This window comes from Crinia signifera, chromosome 2 (assembly GCF_055691185.1).
Source record: "Crinia signifera chromosome 2, ASM5569118v1, whole genome shotgun sequence".
Taxonomy (NCBI): domain Eukaryota; kingdom Metazoa; phylum Chordata; class Amphibia; order Anura; family Myobatrachidae; genus Crinia; species Crinia signifera.
Window position 1 is genome coordinate 233,052,861 of NC_139218.1, and position 23,996 is coordinate 233,076,856.

Below are 23,996 nucleotides of genomic sequence, written 5' to 3' on the forward strand. Positions count from 1 at the left end.
CTCTTAGACCAGGCTTCTTCATGAGCACAGGAGGATGCATTTGAGAAATGCAGAACTGTTAACCAAGCAGAAGTTAATTTCTATAATCGCAAAGCCCCTCCCCCCTATACTTTACTGAACATAGATGACGGGTTGAGAGTACTGTAATTGGCAAATGTGTGCAGCAAAACATTGCTTTTATGTTCAGAGGCATATCGCTCATAATTCTATCTGCACCATAGGGAGCAAGTAGTTGCTCTTGTGGCACTAAGTAATTGCAGCCACAGGGAGAACACAAAGCATCGAATGGCAGAAATGCAGCAGTGGTATATGTCAGACATTTCTGTGCCCGCTGGTAGCAGAGCTTTGTATTCCCCACTGCTCTACAGCACAGAGAAGGTGCTTTACAGCTGCAACCTAAAGCAAGAAATCTTTTACTACTTAGTATGTGATTTTTATGTGTGGAGGAATTGGGTTGAATTTGTTTTGTGTAACTCATCTATTCTATCTAATTTTTATTTCTCCTTAATTTACAGGGGACACTGAAGTACTGCTTACATTGGGGATAGAGTGTTACTAGGAGTCGGCACTTAATGTTTTTGTGAAGTGTGATAGGCTCCACCCCTCTATCCCCTCCCCTAGACCTCAATCTTAAAAAAAGTGCCAGAGGAGTCTGATGAATCCCTGGTCTAGGTCTCCTAAGGGAGATTATTATTTCTATTACTCTCTACTTTTTATTTTTACGAAAGGAACGGGCAGACAGGTAAGCCACTGTCTGCCTGCATTGTTAGTGCCCCGGAAGGAGTGTAGTTGCCACCGCCTTTGGTTGCATTTCTGAGACTCTACCACTGGTGCATCCACACCGGTTGATGTTTGATCTACGGCCACAGCCACGCACTTCAGGGGCACTGGCTGAAATGCTGTGGTGCCAGTAAGAGGAGGCTGCAGTTTGAATTTCGTGCCACTGTCCTCAGTGTGCACAGTCCGCTCTCCGTGCAGAGCGGGAGACTTCAGCAGGCAAGTGCCATTATCCTCACCACGCTGCAGACTCCAGAGAGAACTGTCCCAGCTATTCACCACCGCTTTCCAGTCACTGAGTGCTGCTGCGTTGCAGGTGGTGTAAAAAATCTGTTTAAGTGAGGTAATGAATTGGTAGCTCCTTTCCTCTATTGATTTTTCTTTTTCTCTCTGTTTAGGTGAGGTGGCTAGAGATATTTCAGAATTGGCCGCATAAATATCAGATTCCTCTATCCTGGCGAGGTGCACTTTGTGGCTCCGATCCTGGCAGGCGGAGGCTGAAATTAAGTGTGTTGTAGAATCACTTCCTATTCTGGTGATGTTCTCTTTGGACCGGAGCTAGATAAACTCATTGCTCAGGCTACTGGAGGAAAGTCTACCTTTTTGCCTTCAGCACTTCCAACACAAAAGCGGTCATATGCAGGACCTTCCTTTCGATCCTTTCGGGGTACCTTGAGATTTAGAGGTAAATCAAGAGGTTCCGTCACAGCCTCCAGAGGCAGGTTCTGTACCTTCATTGTCACCAGGAACTTAAAACTACAGAAAAACCATTGGCATGATGCCCTTCCAACCCATCTGGGGGACCCCAGAGTGGGTGCACACTTACTTGATTTTCAGGAACATTAGTTCCTGACTTGCACAGACAGATGGATTTGGGACATTGTCACTCGGGGATACAGCCTTGATTTCGTTCTCACTCCACCAAACTGTTTTTTCCCAATGGGTCTTCCCAAGGATGACTCCAGACGAGAGGTAATTTCAACAGCTATTCAAGGTCTTTTGTATGCAGGAGTTATCATCCCAGTTCCTCCACATCAAAACGGCTTGGGATATTATTCCAGTCTTTTCACAGTACCAAAGCCGGAAGGTTCAGTAAGCCCCATTCTGAATCTCTAATCCCTAAATCCATTTATCAGATACCAAAAATTCAAAATGGAATCCCTTCGGTCTGTGATTGCGAGTCTGGAACCACTGGAATTTCTGATGTCTCTAGATATCAAGGATGGGTTGGGATCATTTGGTCTATTGCATTATGGTAGAAAGTCATTAGGTCGAATCCATTAGGTCGACATGCTAAAAGGTCGACATGATTCTAGGTCGACATGGGAAAAGGTCGACATGATTCTAGGTCGACAGGTCATTAGTTCGACATTGTCTATGTCGACATGGGGTTTTTCACTGTTTTTTTACCTGAATGTCAACACAGTCGACATGGACACAGTTTAAAGTGCACTGCATCCCCTCGCATCGCTCGCTGCGCTCGTTATGCGTCGGGCACGGTGCCTCGCTACGCTCGGCACACTATTTTATTCTCCCACCACGCCCTAGTGGATGGTAGGGCATGAAATACCGCCTGTCGGCACATGTTGGCTCAAAAAACAGTGAAAAACTCCATGTCGACCTTGTGAATGTCGACATAGACAATGTCGAACTAATGACCTTGTCGAACTAATGACCTTGTCGAACTAATGACCTGTCGAACTAATGACCTTTCGAACTAGAATCATGTCGACCTTTTCCCATGTCGACCTTTTAGCATGTCGACCTAATGGATTCGACCTAATGACTTTCTACCATAATGCAGTAGACCAAATGACCGCATCCCTCAAGGATACTTACTTACATCTGGGAACAGCATCAGAGGCATCTGAGATTTGCCTTGCAAAATCTACACTTTCAATTCCGGGCCCTTCCGTTCAGCCTGGCATCAGCATCTCCGGTATTTACAAAAATGATGGCCTGCATGGTGATGAATCTAAACCTGCACTGCATTATAATAATTCCTTATCTCGATGGCCTTTTGCTGAAGGCACCCTCAAGAGAACAGCTGCAACTGAATGCTTACCAGACATGTCAATTTATTCTCCGCCATGGGTGGATCTTGAATTTAAAAAAGTACAGTGGAGAAGATTCAATCTCCCCAAGAGCAGGTACAAAGAGTGCTACAAGACAAAAGGGTCGTCTCGGTACACCTTTGTATCAATCTCCTGGGCAAGATGGTGGCATCATTCAAAGCTTTGGACGCTTCCGTTCCAGAACATTCCAGTTGGACCTACTTCACCAATGGACAGGATCTCACCTTCAATTACACAGATTGGTGCTGTTAACACTGGACACCCGGTTCTCTTCATTGGTGGTTGAACAATGCCAATCTGTTGGAAGGTAGCAACTTTGCCTTTACACAAGTGGACGATCCTGACAACGAACGCCAAGCCTCGGGTTGGGGTGCGGAAGGGTGTGGTATGACACAGCGACAGTCGGGATTCCGACAGTCATTTCTCCGACGTTGGAATCTTGACTGCACAGCGGGGGGAGCGCAATGAAGCCTCTTGCAGGCTCGCTGCGCTTGCCACCTATTTTATTCTCCCTCTATGGGGGTCGTGGACCCCCACGAGGGAGCAGTCGGGATTCCGACGTCGGAGTAATGACTGTTGGAATCCCGACTGTCGGGGAGCCATCCGGCACCCGTGCAAAAGTTCTGGATCACCACTTTCAAGGAAGTTGGTCACCCCGCGAGACCAAGCTTCCAATTAATGTGTTGGCACTTCGAGTGATACACCTGGTCTTACAGCAGGCACATCCCCTGCTCTGCGGAAAAGTTGTAAGAATACAGTCTTGACAATGCTACCGCAGTAGCATACATAAACAACTAAGGAGACATGCGCAGTCGCAGGGCAGGGCAATGCAAGAAGTTTGACACATCCTCAGTGGCTCTCAGCAATATTTATTCACGGAGTGGAGAACTGGGAGGCGGATTACCTCAACCGCCAGGATCTCCACCCGGGGGAATGGGCTCTGCACCCATCCTTATTCCAACAGTTAACGCAATGCTGGGGAGTCCCTCAAATAGACCCGATGGCCTCCATGAATCACCAACTCCCAACCTTTTGCTCACGCACCAGAGATTCAGCAGCGGTGGCAGTGGACGAGTTATCAAATCCCTGGAATTACTGTATGCTGTAGTCTACCTCTTTCCACCCTGGCCACTTCTTCAAAGGCTTCTCAAAAAGAAAACCGGAAACCTTGTCTGTCATCCTCATTGCCCCGGACTGGCCTTGCAGGGCTTGGTACACGAACCATCGCCGGCTTCTAGTGGACGAACCGTGGCCGCTCCCTCTCAGAGAAGACCTCATTCAAGGCCCATTCATTTAACCAGACTTACTGCATTTGGGTTTGGTGGCGTGGCTATTGAATCCACGCTGCTGAGGAGACGTGGTATCTCCCCGCTCGGTCATTCCACCCATGTTAAGAGCCCGTGACATCACAAAAATATGGAAAGCAACTTTTGCAGTTCCTACAAGCTAGTTTCTCAGCTGGACTTAGCTTAGGATCTTTGATGGTCTAGATTTTGGCCCTATCGGTATTTTTCCACAGAAGATTGGCTTTACTCCCGCAGGTGCAGAACTTCCTCAAAGGTGTTCTTCTCAGCCAAACTCCAGCAGTAGTTCCAACAGAACCTTGGGATCTACCGTTGGTTCTTAATTTTCTTCAAACAGATACTTTTGAGCCACTGGCTTCAGCTTCACGGTTTGGTCTTGCAGTTTTGCAAAGCTCTGTGCTCACCCACCCGAGGGGGTAGCTCTGGAACATCCCCAATGTAAGCAGTAATTCAGTGTCCCTTGTGAATGAAGGAGAAAAGAGGAATTTGGTACTTACCAATAATTCCATTCACCGAGCACCAAACTCCTCTTTAATACTGCCTGTTTTTTACTGTTGTCAGAGTAATGTAACACCAGGGGCAGGATATAATGCCACCTGAGTTCAGCAGCCATGTGGGATGCCGGCCGAACTTTGATGTGTTTTTTTTTTTTTTTAAAGGGAAATTTACTTTACTGCGTTATAACTGAACGCCATTTAAAAAAAAAAAAAAAGGAAGTCCACGATTGGCCAGAATCCTGCACGGCCTCTTAACTCGGGGTGGCATTACATCCCATCACTAATGTTGAATAAATTGCCTTTGTAACAAGTTGAATGGTTGTCTACATTATGTTTACTAATGTTTGCTTTTCTTCAGGAGACTAATATGTCTGAAAATGACACTGTATTCCCTCTTAGTTTTGATCAGGCACTTCTATCGGTGAAACCCCATGCCAATGGCACAGATGATCTGTCTGCTACGTTTTCTGAAATGCGAGGTCATTACTACATGCATGTTGGAAGTCAGCTACTAAAAATGGCTCAGCACCGTGAGGATCAGTGGAAGGCTTTGTTAGAACCTGCTGCTCTGTGTTATCTTCTTGCTTTCCAGGTAAGTTTTATTGGCCACAGCACAGTACTTCAGAACCCATACTTGCTGTTCACCAGGTATTGTGTGGTCCCAATTACTTACGGTTTTCTTATTTTCTCCTTTTGATTAGATTCCATGGAATAAACCAATAAATGGAGACGAAAATCTTCTAAATATTCTTGAAGGATTAGCCTGTGATCGGCAGAGTCAGTCAGGTAATATAGATTATTCTTTTGGTAATTAAAGGTGCTTCCAAATACAGATATTGGTTTTCTGCAGTTTACTAACTAGTGGCGATAATAGTTAATATTGTCTCTTTTTAAATGGCAAGCAATAATATCTGTGATTTGATGATGCACTTTTTCCCCCCTCAAATTTATGTAAACACCTAATACTTAAATCTGGGACACTTTCCAGACTCAGCTGGGCTGAAAAATAAGTGGGTTAAGTATAAAACAGGTTGAGTATACCTTATTCAGAATGCTCGGGACCAGAAGAATTTTGGATAATGGCTTATTCCCTATTTCAGAATACTTTGATATTTCAATGATGTCTCTTGAGGTATCTTGCATTTGTTGTACAAACGCATTTTACACACACATTTTATTTGTGCATATAAAAAGGTTTCAAAACATGAAACAAAGTGTGTACTATCTTAGATACTGAATTTGAATAAGCAATAATTTTCTTGCACAATTTTAGTGACAATTACGTATACTGTCCCCAGTAGTGCCAGGTGCAGATCATGTCCCCCAGTAGTGCCAGGTGCAGATCATGTCCCCAGTAGTGCCAGGTGCAGATCATGTCCCCAGTAGTGCCAGGTGCAGATCATGTCCCCAGTAGTGCCAGGTGCAGATCATGTCCCCAGTAGTGCCAGGTGCAGATCATGTCCCCAGTAGTGCCAGGTGCAGATCATGTCCCCAGTAGTGCCAGGTTCAGATCCTGTCCCCAGTAGTGCCAGGTTCAGATCCTGTCCCCAGTAGTGCCAGGTGCAGATCCTGTCCCCAGTAGTGCCAGGTGCAGATCCTGTCCCCAGTAGTGCCAGGTGCAGATCCTGTCCCCAGTAGTGCCAGGTGCAGATCCTGTCCCCAGTAGTGCCAGGTGCAGATCCTGTCCCCAGTAGTGCCAGGTGCAGATCATGTCCCCCAGTAGTGCCAGGTGCAGATCATGTCCCCCAGTAGTGCCAGGTGCAGATCATGTCCCCAGTAGTGCCAGGTTCAGATCATGTCCCCAGTAGTGCCAGGTGCAGATCATGTCCCCAGTAGTGCCAGGTGCAGATCATGTCCCCAGTAGTGCCAGGTGCAGATCATGTCCCCAGTAGTGCCAGGTGCAGATCATGTCCCCAGTAGTGCCAGGTGCAGATCATGTCCCCAGTAGTGCCAGGTGCAGATCATGTCCCCAGTAGTGCCAGGTGCAGATCCTGTCCCCAGTAGTGCCAGGTGCAGATCCTGTCCCCAGTAGTGCCAGGTGCAGATCCTGTCCCCAGTAGTGCCAGGTGCAGATCCTGTCCCCAGTAGTGCCAGGTGCAGATCCTGTCCCCAGTAGTGCCAGGTGCAGATCCTGTCCCCAGTAGTGCCAGGTGCAGATCCTGTCCCCAGTAGTGTCAGGTGCAGACCCTGTCCCCAGTAGTGTCAGGTGCAGACCCTGTCCCCAGTAGTGTCAGGTGCAGACCCTGTCCCCAGTAGTGTCAGGTGCAGACCCTGTCCCCAGTAGTGTCAGGTGCAGATCCTGTCCCCAGTAGTGTCAGGTGCAGATCCTGTCCCCAGTAGTGTCAGGTGCAGATCCTGTCCCCAGTAGTGTCAGGTGCAGATCCTGTCCCCAGTAGTGTCAGGTGCAGATCCTGTCCCCAGTAGTGTCAGGTGCAGATCCTGTCCCCAGTAGTGTCAGGTGCAGATCCTGTCCCCAGTAGTGTCAGGTGCAGATCCTGTCCCCAGTAGTGTCAGGTGCAGATCCTGTCCCCAGTAGTGTCAGGTGCAGATCCTGTCCCCAGTAGTGTCAGGTGCAGATCCTGTCCCCAGTAGTGTCAGGTGCAGATCCTGTCCCCAGTAGTGTCAGGTGCAGATCCTGTCCCCAGTAGTGTCAGGTGCAGATCCTGTCCCCAGTAGTGTCAGGTGCAGATCCTGTCCCCAGTAGTGTCAGGTGCAGATCCTGTCCCCAGTAGTGTCAGGTGCAGATCCTGTCCCCAGTAGTGTCAGGTGCAGATCCTGTCCCCAGTAGTGTCAGGTGCAGATCCTGTCCCCAGTAGTGCCAGGTGCAGATCCTGTCCCCAGTAGTGCCAGGTGCAGATCCTGTCCCCAGTAGTGCCAGGTGCAGATCCTGTCCCCAGTAGTGCCAGGTGCATTTCTATGAGCCCTGGAGCTAAATAGATGCATGAGCATAGGGACGGGATCACATCAATCGCCACAGATGTCGCATGTGGCAATGATGGTTAAGACTATAATGATACATGCAGGTTTTCATGTTGGTGGGTCTTTTTGTAAAGGATAAATTTGTCAGGAACCATTTATTTAACATGCAACTGTCTTTTATGAAGTAGTACTTATCAGTGGCCATTTAGCCTGGAATACCTCTTACTCACATCCCTTGGTTTCTTCCAGTGGCTCTACTCGTGTTTATTAGTCGTCCCTATTGGAGACAGGTTTCACTTTTCACTGATTTACTCCCACACTAACCTTGCTTGCCAGATGTATTGTTTATTGAGCGTTGTGTTGCTAATTGTTACCTGTGCACTGTTTTGGTTAGTGTAATGTAATTTTCTGTGTACCCTGCATTGTACTACGGATGTCCGTACAATGCTGTTGACTACTGGTGGCCTTTAATAATAAAACGTAAAAATAGAGAAAAATAAGGCCTTACTCAAATTAAAAAAAGCAGGCTTTGTGTATCTTTTCTCTGAAATATTACTGCTGTTCTGAGGAAAACCTATATATACATGTACGGTATATTAAATCAGTAAAACACTTCAGTGAGTTCACACTGGTTTTGTTTCCCAAACAGGACACTTGCTACTGACTCTGAGCCATGGTAAAGATGATTTCTTGAGAGATGTCACTGAAACCTTTGCTAACCAAAGTGGTCAAACTAATTTGCTGAAGTTGTTGTTTGAGAACCACATGTCAATGGAATCCTCTTTCCTGGGCACTGATGACATGCGAGATGTAAGCTGTCAAATACCAGATCTAAATGAGTTACGTCGATATGACCATGGTAAGATGCCTGCTGCTTTTTTACAGACTAGAAAGCCAAATGTCTCCCCATTTATTGTGACCTGCAATGTGGATTCCTGTATTCCTGCACTGGATACCCTTATGCTTTATTCTGACACTGAAGCTTACATTGTTTTAATGGATCTATACATTGTTTGTAAAGCTGAGATGTACAAGCATGCAATTACTGTACAAATCCCATTTAGAAGCGATGAAATACATTTTGATTCAAATGCAGATATTTGTAAACCTTTTAACCAATGAAGAGAACCATATTAAACCAATGTTAGGAGCTTGCAGGTAAACAGTATTAGCATGTGTACTGTAATTAAACATGAACCTTTTTCTGTATTAATTTAATTTTTTTATGTTTTAGGTGCAATTCGTGCACACAATGGTGATTTGCAGCATTTAACCTGGCTTGGACTACAGTGGCATTTCATGTCATCTTTGCCTAACCTTCACAAGTGGCTTAAGCAGATTTTTCCTCAGCTACCTCAGGAAACTTCTAGAATAGAATCAAATGCACCAGAATCAATTTGCATTCTTGACCTTGAGGTATCTTGATGATTGAAGTACCCCAGTTTATATTGAAAAGGCCTGTACAATGGTGTATAAGGGGTGTACAAGTGTATATGCGTGTGTAGACCTATGTGTTTTTAAATGTAATGGAGCAAACTGTTTTGTAGGTTAAGAAAATTTTGGCCATCATACCAAGTAGGGATGCCATTCCCAGGGCATTTTTTCAATCCCGGGATTGGGGTTTGAAAAATGCTTGCATCAGTTTGTCAGACTGAACCATCTTTGCTTTGGTTTGAACCCACTGGAAAATATTCTGATTTCTGAAGCATGTATTCAGGAGGATTCTGTATTTCTTCTGTGCTATGCTTATGGATTGTGGGGGGGGATACAATCTGTGCTGATATTTCCGCTGGTGGAAATACCGGTACTTGCCTATTCACTGCTGTTTCTGACAGGCTTTCAGATTCATATTAGATAGGTATGTTGTGGGTTATAAATACCAGTTTTATATCTGCTCACTCAGTAATTTCTTTTATGCTTAATTTTTATTATCACTACTTATCTTAATATGCTATGTCAGTGGTTCCCAAACCTTTTTTTTTTTTAAACATGGCACCCTATAGTATCAGAATTTTATCCTCGGTTTCCCTAGGCCAAAAATTTCCTTTTTGAGAAATTTAAAAAAAAAATCTGAATTAAATAAATGTTTATGGTGGTATGTTTAGGTTTAATTATGCGGTGAGGGACATAATTAGCTTCAGTTTGTCCACACATTTTAATGATTGCCAGCAAAAAGACAGGTTTGCCCACTACATTTACCAACCAACTCGAGGCACCACCAATGACAGCTCTCTTGAGGTAAAGCACTCTTGAGGTAAAGAACCCCCCCTCCCCCACCCATGTGTAGTTCTTGGCTGATTACTCACTATTCTCAAGATAGTTGATACCCCATGAGGTTAGATCTTGCATGGCGCCTCAATAAAGAAAATTGTGCCAACAGTTGGTCTCTTCTCCCCAAGCTGCTTGCATATTGTCGAGTAGCTCATACCAGCCTTATGCAGCTATGCAATTTTGTCCCTGGTGTCCTTAGACAGCTCTCTGGTCTTGGTTATGGTGGAGAGATTGCAGTCTGACTGTTTGAGGGTGTGGGCAGGTGTCCTTTGTACAGATAACCAGTTAATACAGGTAACGAGTGGAGGATAGAAGAGCTTCTTAGGTCTGTGAGAGCCAGAAATCTTGCTGGTTGGTAGGTGACCAAATATTTATTTTCCACAAGAAGATACAAATAAATTGGGTACTTGTTTCCTAGCACGGCGCCCATCGCATCTATACCATAAGACTAAATATGGTATACAATGTGATGCAATGCGATATTGTACAATAAAATATCGCATCGTATGGCATACAATGCGATTGTATACGATTTTTTATTGTACAACCACTCTGATGGGTCCTTACAATGTTAAATGCCCCCCCATTGTCAACGCCACCCCCTGGATCAACGCCAACCCAAACCGTGGCAAGCGCAGCGGTACTCGTCCTCCGACCTTTTCATAACCCCACTATCCACGTCAGCGTGGAGTTGATTTTAGCGCGGCGAGCATAGCGAGCCCTGCGAGGGGACGCACAATACATGTAAAAGTAATACGCGTCCACTTGGCAGGGCTCGCTGCGCTTGCCACACTATCTAAAATCAACTCCACACTGACGTGGACAGTGGGGGTATAAAAAGGTATTGGCTGACAAGGACAAGAATTGCACGGTGTATGGTGGCTACTGTGCAACAAGTATTGCTCAGTTGGGCATGAGAAATCTTCCAGCATTCCCCACAGACGAAATAATTGCTTTTCTGATTTTGGTTTACTCCCCTTAAACCAATCAAACCAATTAAGTGACCATATTTTTACAATATTTCTTTGTTGCAGGTGTTTTTGCTAGCAGTTGTGTACACAAGTCATCTCCAACTTCAAGGTAATTATAATACATCAAATGATCACCATCGGCCACGTTGTTTACCTCTGCCAATCTGCAAGCAGCTATTTACAGACAAGCAGGGTTCATGGTGGGAATCAGTCTACAGCCTTATTCATAAGACAGCTCAGTAAGTAACAATCTACTTCATGTACTGATGCTGTATATTAAAAATTGCTTTATACTTAAGTGGCTCAAACCTACTATGTGCTTGTGTTTTTACTTCTAGGTCTGGTACTTCGGCAAAGCTTCGTCTTGTTATCCAGCATGAACTTAACACCCTGCGGGCGTTGGAAAAGCATGGTCTGCAACCTGCCCTCCTCATACACTGGGCAAGAAGTCTTTTTAATATAGTAAGTTTAAGGTCTCCCCATAATTGTAATGCTGCCATTAGTGCTCAGTACATGTTGGAGTCAATGTATATCTTCATCAACTTATTGATATTAATGAATTAATTAATGGGTTGTATAATTTATTTATTTTTTACATTTGCTTGTCACGTCAGGGTAACAGCCTGAATTCCTTTTACGACCAAAGGGATTACATGGTCCGCTGCATTCATTACTGGAAGAAAGTGCTGCCGCTTTTGGACCTGGTCAAACAGAAGAGGAGCATCCCTGAACCAGTGGATCCTCTGTTCAAACATTTTCATAGCAAAGATATTAAGGTACTCCCATTGAGACATTCTTGTTAAACAGATTTTGTTTACTGTTTTGAAAAATTTATTATGTTGACAAGAAAAGCTCCTTGCAGGCTCGGTGGCACCCAATTTCCATGAAGGGGGAAAAGTATGTGTAATATTAAATGATTCAGTTACGTGTTGACATGCTTTTTTTCTTTTTTTTTCGCTAGTTATCTGAAGTAAGAGATTTGGAAGATGAGGCTGGTATTGCATTTGCAAAGATGGATCTGATTGATGGAAAAACAGATGATGCCATTCTAGCTTTAGAAGCCATTAAGAGTGTTGCGTCCTATTGGAGTCTTGCTGTGGTGTGTATAGTTGCTGTACTATAGTTAATTATTTGTTCACATAGCAGTTGTTAATTGCACATTGTGCACCACTGTAGCTTGTCATTGTGCATTGACAACGTTTTAAAATCCCACTGCCTGGCTATAGTCAGAAACAGCTGGTGGTCAGAACCATGGCATGCAAGGTATAGAAGTGTGTCTGGGAGAGCAAGACATCCCAACATCTTTCTTCCTCCATCTATCTTTATTTTCGTAAAATGCTGCACCCTACTACTGCAGATTCTTCATTGTTGGGGGAAGGGCTACAAGGTCCAAACCCAGCCTAAACAGAGTTATTTTCTCTTCAGCACAAGGTACCCTTCTCCCAAGAATGCATGCAGTTTTAAAATGTTAAGAAGGGTTTATGACTTTTGTGTCTGTCTATAGGTATACCGGCAAAAAGGAGAGGATATTGAGAACGATATTCTATCCTCCGAAGAGCAAGAAGAGTTTCAAATCTGTATGCAAAAATGTAAATCTTATTTGGTTAAGATTCTTGACGAAGTCTCAGCAGATCCTTCATTGTCAGAAAAGGTAACATGATTTATGGTAAAAAATTAAAATTTCACCTTTTGATTGATTTTTTTTTTTTTTGCGTTTTTAACATCCTAAACCAGACCTGGCCAAAAGGTAGATCTCTGGGTATCCACAAGTAGATTGCAACCAACATAACAAAAACGAACCTAGGAATTTCATATGCAAGTAATGAATTGTCCCTGATGACTACATGATTGAGGGGCAGATTTATTAAGCTTGGAGAAGAGATAAACTGGAGATAAAGTGGAGAAAAGGTAAAAGGAGATAAAGCACAGCCAATCAGCTGTGTTTGAAAAAGACAGTTGGGAGTTGATTGGCTGGTGCTTTATCTCCTTTTACCTTTTCTCCACTTTATCTCCAGTTTATCTCTTCTCCAAGCTTAATAAATCTGCCCCTTAGGGAGCTTAGAAACCACTCTCCAGATCCAGCAGAATGGTGGGGGGCAAGTCATAACTTCACTACCACAAGCTCTGAGACATGCCCACAGTATGTAGTAGCAATCACACTGCCAGCTCCCTGCCTTTCCACTGCTACTGGAGATTTCACTGCTGGCAGCTTGAATCTAGCGGCACCCTGTAAAGAAATACGTCCAGGTCAGTCACACTGTCTGTAACTGCACAAAGTGCAGGATCACCGAGCGATCCAGCTCTCCCAACACCTGTACACTAGCTGGGGCAGCGTTGGCTATGTTGAGCACACACACTAAGTGGTTTTAAAAATAAATATATTTTAGGCCAAAATGAGCGATATCTTTTTGTAAAAAAAATTCTGCTGTCTATGGGGCTTAAGGTTTTCTTTAAAATGTAGCTGTTTAAGTGAGAGACTTTTTTTTTCTGTTCTGTTTGGTGTGTGATACTCAGCCCAATAATAATGCAATCTGCAGACAGTTGGAGCAGTTAGTAAATGTATTCTCAGAAGGTAAAAAGCACTTTCCCCATCCCGCATACCACAAACCCATCCAGCTGGATTATACTTTTTGTTTGTGGTCATGAGTCAAACACCGCCTATAATATTACAGTTAGGATTGGGGTTACTGATTGGTTTGTACTTTATCTTCGCTTTATCACTCATGCTGGCTTATTAAATCTCCATCAATGTACTTTGTGTGAGTGAATTTGATTATTTTTATTTCATATTGTAAGGACAGTTATGGTGGCTATTCCAAAATCCTGAGGGGTTATAATTATCCTCTTGGCAGCAAAATCTCTTAAGTAGTAGTAGTACGTTTATTTAGCTTCTTAGACTTCTAGCTTTGATTGTACTGCCAAAAGACTAAATACTAAAGTGAGTGGTTTTGCACATAGCAAACAATCGGCTTCTACTTATCATTTATCAATCTCCTTCAAGAGGATAATATCTAGAATCTGATTTGTTTTTTTTATAGGCATAATCTTCTAAATACTTATACTTTATTAAATTTACCCCCCTTGAGTAAGTTATTGTCCATATACCTTCATTCATCTTTTCCATGTTTATATCTCACCTTGATGAGTAAACCTTCAACAAGGGACCATATAGAGATACCAATCATGATGAATATTTTGGGATACAGGTTGAGTATCCCGTATCAGAATATCCGTTATCCGAATTATTCCGAAAACTATACATTCCAGAAAGTAAAAAAAAAAAAAATTTTTTTGCTAAAAACTCACTGGGGACATCTGTATCAGCACTACTGAGGACATGATATGTAACTGGTACTATATATGTACAAGAAAATTATTGCTTGGCATTCAAATTCAATATCTGAAAAAGTACACAAATTTTGTTTCATGTTTTGAAACCTTGTTTTTTGAACAAATAAAATATATTTGTATGCATTTCATGTGCTTGATGTGTTTATACAGAATAAATGCAAGATACTTCAAAATACATCCTTGAAATATTAAAATAATCCGTTATCCAAAATTCTCCTGGTCCCGAGCATTTTGGATACGGGATACTCAACCTGTACTTGAAAATCTAATTTCTCCGAACCAGACACTAAAGGCCCATACACATTTGACGATTTTGAGCTGAAAATCGGTCAAAACGGGTGTTTTGGCCGATTTTCAGCTCAATATTGCCTAGTGTGTATGGGCCAGAGATCCCCGACTAGCGATGATGCGCGCTCCCGCATCATCGCTACCGAGGTGGGCAGTCTGCTGGTTTTACCAGCACATCTAGCGATGATGGCTGGTTTTTTTAGCCATCATCGCTAAATGTGTACGGCAGCCGGGCTGAAAGATCAGACTTTCAGCCCAGCTGACCGCCCGCTCCCTCCCCCTGCTTATACTCACCCCTCCTCGCTCCCACGCTGACCGGCTCACACGGCAGTGACGGCACACGCTGCAGACCTGTCCTACAGCACAGAGACTTCTCTCCCCTCCTGGCTACACGCACGCCGGAGCGCCCCGCCCCCGTCCGAATGCCCCGCCCCCGGCTCACTGGCCGCATCTTCCCCCTGCTCCGCACAGTGCGTGTATCATTATGTATGCACACGCAGCCGCTGACCACCAATGATTAAAGGCAGTAATATATACATTGCTGGCACATGCCAGCAATGTATATATTCCTGGCACCACTGGCCACCAATGATATTTATAATGCAGTAATATATACATTGCTGGCACATGCCAGCAATGTATATATTACTGGCACCACTGGGCACCAATGTTATTAATAAGCCAGTAATATATACATTGCTGGCACAGACCAGCAATGTATATATTATTGGTACCACTGGGCACCAATGATTACGTATTAGCTAGTAATATATACATTGCTGGCACAGGCCAGCAATGCATATATTCTGGGTCGTCTTGATGCTAGGGGCCCAAGTTCCAGTGGCGGACTGTGGCAGGATGGCATGTGCCCCCCGAGCCAGTACAACTCTACAACTGCGGGACCGCCAGGTGACACTGCGTACATAAACAGCTTTCACCTACTACCCGTCACTATCACCCACTGCCCATCACTCTCACGCTGCTGTCACCCACTATACGTCACCATCACCGGCCACCCTTACGCTGCCGTCACCCACAATCCATCACTATCACCCACTGCCCATCACCCTCACGCTGCTGTTACCCACTATACGTCACCATCACCGCCACCCTTACGCTGCCGTCACCCGACAATTTGTCACTATCACCCGGGCGGCGCGGGGTGGAGTTTACCTGATTGCTGGGCTCCGAATATACGCAGCCCAGCAATCAGTTCTGAATCAGGCACCAAGAACAGGAATGCACTGATTAAAATGGCCCCTGCTCCCACCCTTGGAATTCAAACCCTGCCCATTATGTAAATAGCCTTATCTATGAAAGATTTTCAGCAAAGTCTTTCGCCTCCTGAAAATCTCTTGCTCTTTGAGGAAAATAGTCCAGTGTGTACGCACTACTTTGGTGAAAGATTTATCTATCAAAGATTTTGGCAAAGTCTTTTGAAATTAAAATCTTCAAGTGTGTATGGGCCTTAAGCTTTTCCAATATGGCAGACCGATTTTAATTTAGTCTAAAGGTGCCCATACACGTTACAATTATTGTATACAATATCGCATCTCGGTTTTGCGATGAGATCTAGTACAAAAAAATATGTGCAGTGCATACTTTTTGTACTAGATCTCATCTCATCGCAAAACTGAGATGCGATATTGTATACAATAATTGTACCGTGTATGGGCACCTTCAAGCTTAGTTTAATTTTAATGAATTTAAGACTTTTACCTTTTTATATTTAGTGTTTTTTTCTTAATTAACAGCTTCACTTTAGCTTCTATATTTTATGCCACAGCAGTATTGTGCAGTCACTTATAAATATCATGCTTTGCCAAGCAAGAAAAATATGTACGTTCGTGTATAGATGGGTATGGATAAAATCAAAAAGGCAATTCATTTCATTTTAAAAACCTGGAGGGGACATCAGATCTTTATGCAACATTTGGGGGAGATTAGTACATATGGGCCCTGCATGCATCACTGTCTGCATTATTTAGTTGTTTGGCTGCTGTCTTTATTTATTTATTTTCTCAATATTTTAGTCATCATATAACTATTCCTTTTGCAGCTGCCTGTTCCTGTTGAGTCTGTTGAAGAGATGCTGGATGATGTAAGGCAAAGTCTTGGTGAAGTTCGTGAAGACCATAGCCCACATGTCAGAGATGCACAATCCTTCATGTCCTCTTCTGCTATAAAGCACTCTACACCTTCTCCGTCAAAGTTCTCCATATCGCCTGGCAAAACACAAAAGGTACTCCATTTTGTAGTGAAGACTGCACTAATGTTCTAGTTTTTAACTTTAAATAATAGAGCCATATCTGGGCAATCTCAGACACACATATTAATTTTAATATGAGTGGAATTAACCTGAATTCTCCTGTGGAGTAGGTTGGTTAAGTAACCTTCTAATTTTTTTTTTTTTTTTTTTAGTATTCAAAGACTCCACCACCGTGGGCTGAAGATCAGAAATTATTAATTGAGCAACTTGTTCAGCAAGTCGAAGCCTTGAAGGTATGTGGATAGTAAAAGGTAAATTATGTGTTGGTTATTGGGTTAAGCTGGCCATACATCTACAGATCGATTGTCAGATTGGGCTGGTTGGAACAAAAACCTGGTAATATCTGAATTACAGTTTTGTAGTTTTCCAGCATTTCAAAGCAAATAGTCAACTGTCATTTGCTCTCATCCATTACCAGGATTTTGTTCCAACCAGCCCAATCTGAAAATTGATCTGTAGGTGTATGGCCACCTTAACTTTGTGAGTCGGGCTGCTTGATTTTTCCACTCAAGGTTTGACTTGTTTGGTAGGTTTGTGACTCCTTCACAATGTCTTTGGTGATTGAAAAAAAAAATGGAGTGTTTATACTCCATATATGCGTCTAGTTTTGATATTTGTACCTTCATTGAGGGGGCATCGGTGCAATAATCAGTCAACAACTTACTTTTTTTTATTTTTTAATGTTCTAAAAATAAATACACCTAATACACTTTTTCCCATCTGCTGTAACCATGTTTATGGAACACACCCAGGCAATCTGTGGTACAGGTATCTGCTTTTCCTGGCTGCTCAAACAAGTACTTGTACACACAAAAGAATATACACTATTCATTAGAAAGTGAATGGTGACCACCAACATTTTTGTGTGCAGTGTCTCATCGTGAAGCATTGCACAAGGCTAGACCATCCAAAATTGTCTGCAGACAAAGAATGTATGTAACGTGCAAGTTTCTTATTTTACAGAAAGAAGTGCAAGAGCTGAGAATGAATGGATCTGCCAGTAATGTGTCATCACAGCGTTGGGCTGCTGAAGGATTCAGTTCTGATACAGCAACAGATGGATACCATTTAGCCCAGAGTTATTATGATGTTCCACTGACAGGTGCGCATGCTGTGCCTAATTATATTTTTGACCATTTATCTGGTAATCAATGCTATTGTGTATGTTAAATGATTTTTATAAGAATTTTTAGATGTCTCTTGCCCGCTATTTTCTTATATTCAATGTCTGTCATTTTCTATACTATGGTCACGTTTATGTACTATACAAAATGCACCTAAAGTCACCAATTTTGATGTCTGCAGTCACGGGAACCTGCAGAATCCCATCAATCAAGTTGTAAAGCATTGGTGCCCCTGTGGGTATAGAAATTATTTTGCAGCCAAGCTAGGCATAGCAGTTGTAAAAGTAGGACACAGCTGGTTCCTATTAGGACCTCCCTGTGTTGATGCCACAGTGGAATATGTGCATCAGAGTTCCCATCATATCTGCACTACTTAATCTGTACATTGTAAAGAGGCACATTGATCTCCTTCTTTCGAATAAGAGTTCCCTGAGTTTATTTAAGTTAAGATGGTGTAGTTTCTCAAATATATTTGGATTGCTTAATTTTTTAAGCATAGGTGGTTGATCTTTGAGCTAATGCACCATTTCAACGTGGGGCCTTCCATTTTCAAGAGGAGGATTCTTCTGATTTTTAAAGTGTTGGCATTTTTAATAAAGTAAACTTTTTTTTTACTATGGCTACAAGATAGGGCAGTTAAATGACTTCCACTGCTATGTTGCTGTTGTGCCAAGTAATACCTATGAAAGAAAATGTTTGTTTTTCAGTGTCTACAACAGCACATCCTGGTTACTATGCGCAGTCACCGGCGTACAATCCACAGCAGCTTCTTAGGCCAGTGACAAATGTTACTCCAACAAAGGTTTGTAGTTCTTTATTCTTGTGTTTTGAATAGCACAAGGAAATGGGCACTGATAGAACATAGATTTCCTTTTTTCTCTATTGGCTTCTTATTGACATGTAGTGCTTTACAAATAACTTTCCCTTAAACCAAACACTGGCTACATTAAAGTGGACTCATGGTTTGACCATAGTCCTTTAAAAAGGGCAGTGTGTTACCGTTAAACTGAATACAATTAATCGGGGACACTTGTTGGTAGTCAGCAGGCATTTTGTAAGTGTGTCCTACTTGATGATCATTAAATGTAACCCAAATCAGGAACACGCTGATTGCTGCAGGGGAAGGCTTGGTAGGCCGCCTTTTATGTATCACTGTCCCAAACCATTCTTTTAAAAGACTAAATAGATTTTCCTGCCATGTCAAAGCAATTGGCACATACACAGCTCATCAGCCCATGACTCCTTCACATGGCAGAACTGCAGTATGTTAGAAAAGGTTTTCCTTCATAATCTTTTTATTGTAAATGTCAAAAAAATCCAGTAAACGATTGAAGGGTAGATCGGGGAATATCCTGCTCTTGCTTTCATGTTTAATTGATTTACCATTTAATAATTTATAATCTTTGGTTTCTCCATTAGACTCCTGTATATCCAGTGAACAGAATGACAACTCAGCAGCATATGTACCCTATGCATACGCCACCAGTCCAAAACACTGCCATTTGTCCACCTGCCTTGCGTTTTGAGTCTCCTGCAACTAATATTTTGTCTCCTCAAACTGATGAATATTATAACTACACCTTACCTCAAAACACTGCAAACCCAGCACTGCCTGAGCCAGGCTATTTTACTAAAGCTGCTTTAGGACCTCAACCGGCCAGACCAGAAGGGTCAAAAGTAGAGTTTGGGAAAAATAACTTTGTGATGGTTGAACAAAATGAAGGACCAAAACCCTCTCCATTTACTGCTCCAATGCAATCTACCCCAGGATCTACCTTTAAATTTAACTCCAACTTCAAATCAAATGATGGGGACTTCACATTTTCCTCTAGTCAGAGTGGAGCACCGCCAAGTGCTGGTAGTGAATGCCTCTTGCGTCTGCTGACATCTGATAAGCCTGCTCATGAGCCAGGGAAAAAAGCATCCACTTTGGAAAGTGCCACTGATTCAAGGAACATGTTCAGATTTGGTGATAAATGTTTTTTGAGCAATTTCGGTGAAGGCACAAATCAGGCTCAAGATAATAATGCGATCTATGGGCAGACTGACAATGCATTTAATTTCCAAAACTCCGGGAAGGCAACGTTTGTGCCCCCAGCCTTTGTTCCAGAGACAAAAGTGCACAATCAAAGCAGTGAGTCTTTTGTTGAAGAGGATGGGCCACATTTTGAACCGGTAGTACCATTACCAGAAAAAATTGAGGTGAAAACGGGAGAAGAGGAGGAGGAAGAGATGTTCTGCAACAGAGCAAAACTTTTCCGTTTTGATGTAGACACTAAAGAATGGAAAGAAAGGGGTCTAGGAAATGTAAAAATCTTAAAGCACCGTGTTTCTGGCAAAATACGTTTGCTGATGAGGAGAGAGCAAGTTCTGAAGATTTGTGCAAACCATTTAATTAATACAGATATGAAGCTAAAACCCCTTGCTGGATCTGACAAATCCTATGTTTGGTCCGCCAGTGACTATGCCGATGAAATGCCAAAGCCAGAGCAGTTTGCGATTCGCTTCAAGACTACAGAGGAGGCCCTGCTTTTCAAAACAAAGTTTGAAGAGGCGCAAAAGCTTCTGCAAGCTACAGATAGCCAAGCTGCTCCTTTGAAACCTCATAAAGAAACCATAAAGACTCAGCCCAAAAGCACACCAGCTGTTTCTTTTGGCTCACAGTTTGGCCTGAAGCAAGGAGAATGGCAGTGTCAGGCATGTCTTGTAAAGAATGCAGAGACCTCTGCTGCTTGTGTATGTTGTCAAACACCTAATCCAAATAGCAGTTTAAGAAAGAGCGCTCCTACAAATGACACTAAACCCATGATGCCTGCATCTGCTTTCACATTTAGCAAGGACGCTATAACTAGCAAACCTTCATCTGGTGAGCAACTTAAAAAGAGCAAGGAACAGTGGATTTGTAGTAAGTGTTCCACAGTGAATGATGCTGCAGAGAAGCAATGCATTGCCTGTCGACCTTCAAATGAGATCAAACCTACTCCAAAAACTGGTTTGGTAAATGCCGCCGATACACAGGGAAGCACATTTGGCTCCGCCTATTTGAAAAAAACTGGACAGTGGGATTGTGAAAGTTGTTTGGTACGGAATGAGCCCTCTGCAGTAAAATGTATTGCATGTCAAACTCCAAATAAATCTAACGAGTTGCAGACCACCGCTCCCTCTGCTTCGTCTTTCAAGTTTGTTGCTCCTGAAAGCAGTTCACAAAAGGACTTTATGGGCCTGTTTGCAAAGAAGGAAGGGCAGTGGGATTGCAATACCTGTATGGTGAGGAATGGAGCCGAAGTTTCAAAATGTGTCTCATGTGAAAGCCCCAAGCTGCCAAAAACGAGCAATGTTGCAGTTCAACCATCTGGTTTCAGTTTTAACAAAACACAAAATGGTAGCTTGGAAACCATGTTTTCACGAAAGGAAGGGCAATGGGATTGCAGTATATGTTGCGTTAGAAATGAAAGCACTGCAGCAGCTTGTGTTGCCTGTCAGGCTGCTAACCCAAATGCGAAAAGCAGCCTTACTACAACGGAGACAAAACCAGCCTTTACATTTGGTCTTAAAGCGAGTTCTTCTGAGCCGTTTGGACCACCATCTACAGGGTTTAAATGTAATTTCACTTCAAAAGATTTTAAGTTCGGCACAACTGATGAAAAGTCATCCTTCTCCTTCAAAGCCCCAAGTACTAGTGAAGAAACCAAACTGACAGGAGGGTTCAGCTCTACAATGCCTTTCAATGCTGGCTCTTTTAAGTTTGGCATTACAGAAGTGGATAAGAAAGAGGAGCCAGGTAAAGAAACACCTACTGTTACGCAGAGTACTGTGGGAGATGGCAAAGAGGTGGCAGTTGTAGCAGCTAAACCTGGAGTAAAATCTGAAGACAGCAAGCAAAAATCAAGTGATGAGATAACACTAGGTCAGTCAGCAAATGGCTTTTCTTTTTCTGAACTTGCCAAAACCTCAGACAGCTTTGCATTTTGTAAAACGGACCCTAATTTTAAAGGGTTTTGCCGTGCTGGAGAAAAACTATTTGTTTCCAGGAATGAAAAAGGAGAGCGAATAATTACTTCAACCGAGCGGGAGGGCAGTGAAGAGCTGTACAGAACAGAGGATCGGGACGACATCCACTTTGAGCCCATCGTACAGCTTCCTGACAAAGTGGAGCTAGTAACGGGGGAAGAAGATGAGAAGGTACTTTACTCACAGAGAGTGAAATTATTCCGGTTTGACACCGAAATCAGCCAGTGGAAAGAACGTGGTGTTGGCACGCTCAAAATTCTTAAAAATGAAGTCAATGGAAAACTTAGAGTGCTTATGCGGCGAGAACAGGTGTTTAAAGTGTGCGCAAACCACTGGATTACAACCACCATGAATCTGAAGCCTTTGTCTGACTCTGACCGGGCCTGGATGTGGATGGCTAATGACTTCTCTGATGGGGATGCAAAATTAGAGCAGTTGGCAGCAAAGTTTAAAACATCTGAACAAGCAGAGGAATTCAAACACAAATTTGACGAATGCCAGCGTCTCCTTTTAGATATACCGCTGCAAACTCCACATAAACTTGTAGATACTGGAAGAACTGCTCAATTGATAAAGAAAGCAGAGGAAATGAAGAGTGGTCTTAAAGATCTGAAAACCTTTTTAACAGACCAGCCTAAGCCTGGAGAGGAGGATGCAAAAATAAGTAGCTCTGTAGATCTCACAAAGAAAGTACCTGACTGCACAGAGCAAACTTACGAGTGGGATACATATGACCTGAGGGAAGGGGCCCTTGAAAGAAGCTTAGATGACTCTGTTTATGCCTCTCCTCTTAGCAGCAGCCCAGATAAAAGTAGTCTATTTAGATTTGGAGAATCTACCACTGGTTTTAATTTCAGTTTTCAGCCAGGGCCAAGTCCGGCAAAGTCTCCAACCAAATTAAATCAGAGCAGAGTGTCTGTGGGTACTGATGAGGAGTCTGATGTGACACAGGAGGAAGAACGGGACGGTCAGTACTTTGAACCTGTGGTGCCTTTGCCTGATTTAGTTGAAGTCAGCAGTGGGGAGGAAAATGAGCAAACCCTCTTCTGCAACAGAGCAAAGCTTTATAGGTTTGATAAAGATAATAATCAGTGGAAAGAGAGGGGAATAGGAGACCTAAAGATCTTGCAGAGCTACGACCAGAAATCTGCTCGTGTAGTGATGAGGCGAGATCAAGTTTTAAAACTCTGTGCTAATCACCGTATTACACCTGATATCCATCTAGAGCCCATGAAGGGAGCTGAAAGGGCATGGGTATGGACTGCGTGTGATTTTGCAGAAGGTGATGGAAATGTAGAATGCTTTGCGGTGCGGTTTAAACTTCAGGAAGTTGCAGACCTCTTCAGAGATGTTTTTGAAGAAGCACAAGTTACACAAAATAAAGACTGTTTGCTCACTCCGGTTTCTTCACGTAACACGACTCCTAAACCTTCACCCTGTGGAAAGGCTGCTGTGGCCATATTGGAGGAAACCACAAAAGAAAGAACAGATGACCCTACGGTTACAAGCTCTGTTTCAGATGCAGACTCTGATACAGGAAGCCCCTCTGATAAGGCCTCAAAGGCTTTGGTGTCTCCCCCTAAGTTTGTATTTGGGTCCGAAGTAGTGAAAAATATCTTTGGCACAGAGAAACAAGGCTTCTCCTTTGGAAAAACTTCAGGAGCAGGAACAATGTTTGGTTTCAGCTTCAAAGCTTCAAAAACTTCTAATGAAATAGACCAGAAGCCGCATCCAAAACTTTCCCCAACACAGCTAGATTTTAAATCTTCCAGCAATTTGAATGAGCCATCGCATGAAAGCATTGTACAGAATCCCACGGTGACATCCTCCTCAACTGACTCACCCACGCCACCACAACATATCGCAGCTAAAGGTGAGATTTTCCTTTTACAATTATCTTTGTACACACAGCTGGTATATTAGTCTTGTTTGTTTTTTTGCTTTTAGTGGATATAAGATTTTAAAAGTTAGATATACTGCCCCCAATATAATTTAGGACTAAAACACTTAAAAAAAAAAAAAAGGGGGGGGGGGGGGGGTGTAAATAATACAGATTTTTTTTTTTTTTTACTTTTTTCAGTTTTTTTCTGGATCTTAGATCAGCTCTTTAAATCAGAATAGTCTGTTTAAAGATGCTTG

General features: G+C 43.0%; 1 protein-coding gene across 1 annotated transcript in view; it reads left to right on the plus strand.

Moving 5' to 3' along the window:
- Positions 1-23,996, plus strand: part of LOC146060618 (E3 SUMO-protein ligase RanBP2-like) — a 71,492-nt gene that overhangs the window by 14,128 nt on the left and 33,368 nt on the right. Inside the window, exons 7-20 of the mRNA XM_083174017.1 lie at positions 5,053-5,245; positions 5,355-5,439; positions 8,222-8,431; positions 8,807-8,988; positions 10,878-11,053; positions 11,153-11,276; positions 11,429-11,590; positions 11,776-11,913; positions 12,319-12,465; positions 16,513-16,695; positions 16,875-16,955; positions 17,686-17,824; positions 18,554-18,648; positions 19,266-23,730. Of these exons, the coding sequence (XP_083030143.1) occupies positions 5,053-5,245; positions 5,355-5,439; positions 8,222-8,431; positions 8,807-8,988; positions 10,878-11,053; positions 11,153-11,276; positions 11,429-11,590; positions 11,776-11,913; positions 12,319-12,465; positions 16,513-16,695; positions 16,875-16,955; positions 17,686-17,824; positions 18,554-18,648; positions 19,266-23,730 (6,380 nt within the window). The remainder of the gene's footprint in view (positions 1-5,052; positions 5,246-5,354; positions 5,440-8,221; positions 8,432-8,806; positions 8,989-10,877; positions 11,054-11,152; positions 11,277-11,428; positions 11,591-11,775; positions 11,914-12,318; positions 12,466-16,512; positions 16,696-16,874; positions 16,956-17,685; positions 17,825-18,553; positions 18,649-19,265; positions 23,731-23,996) is intronic.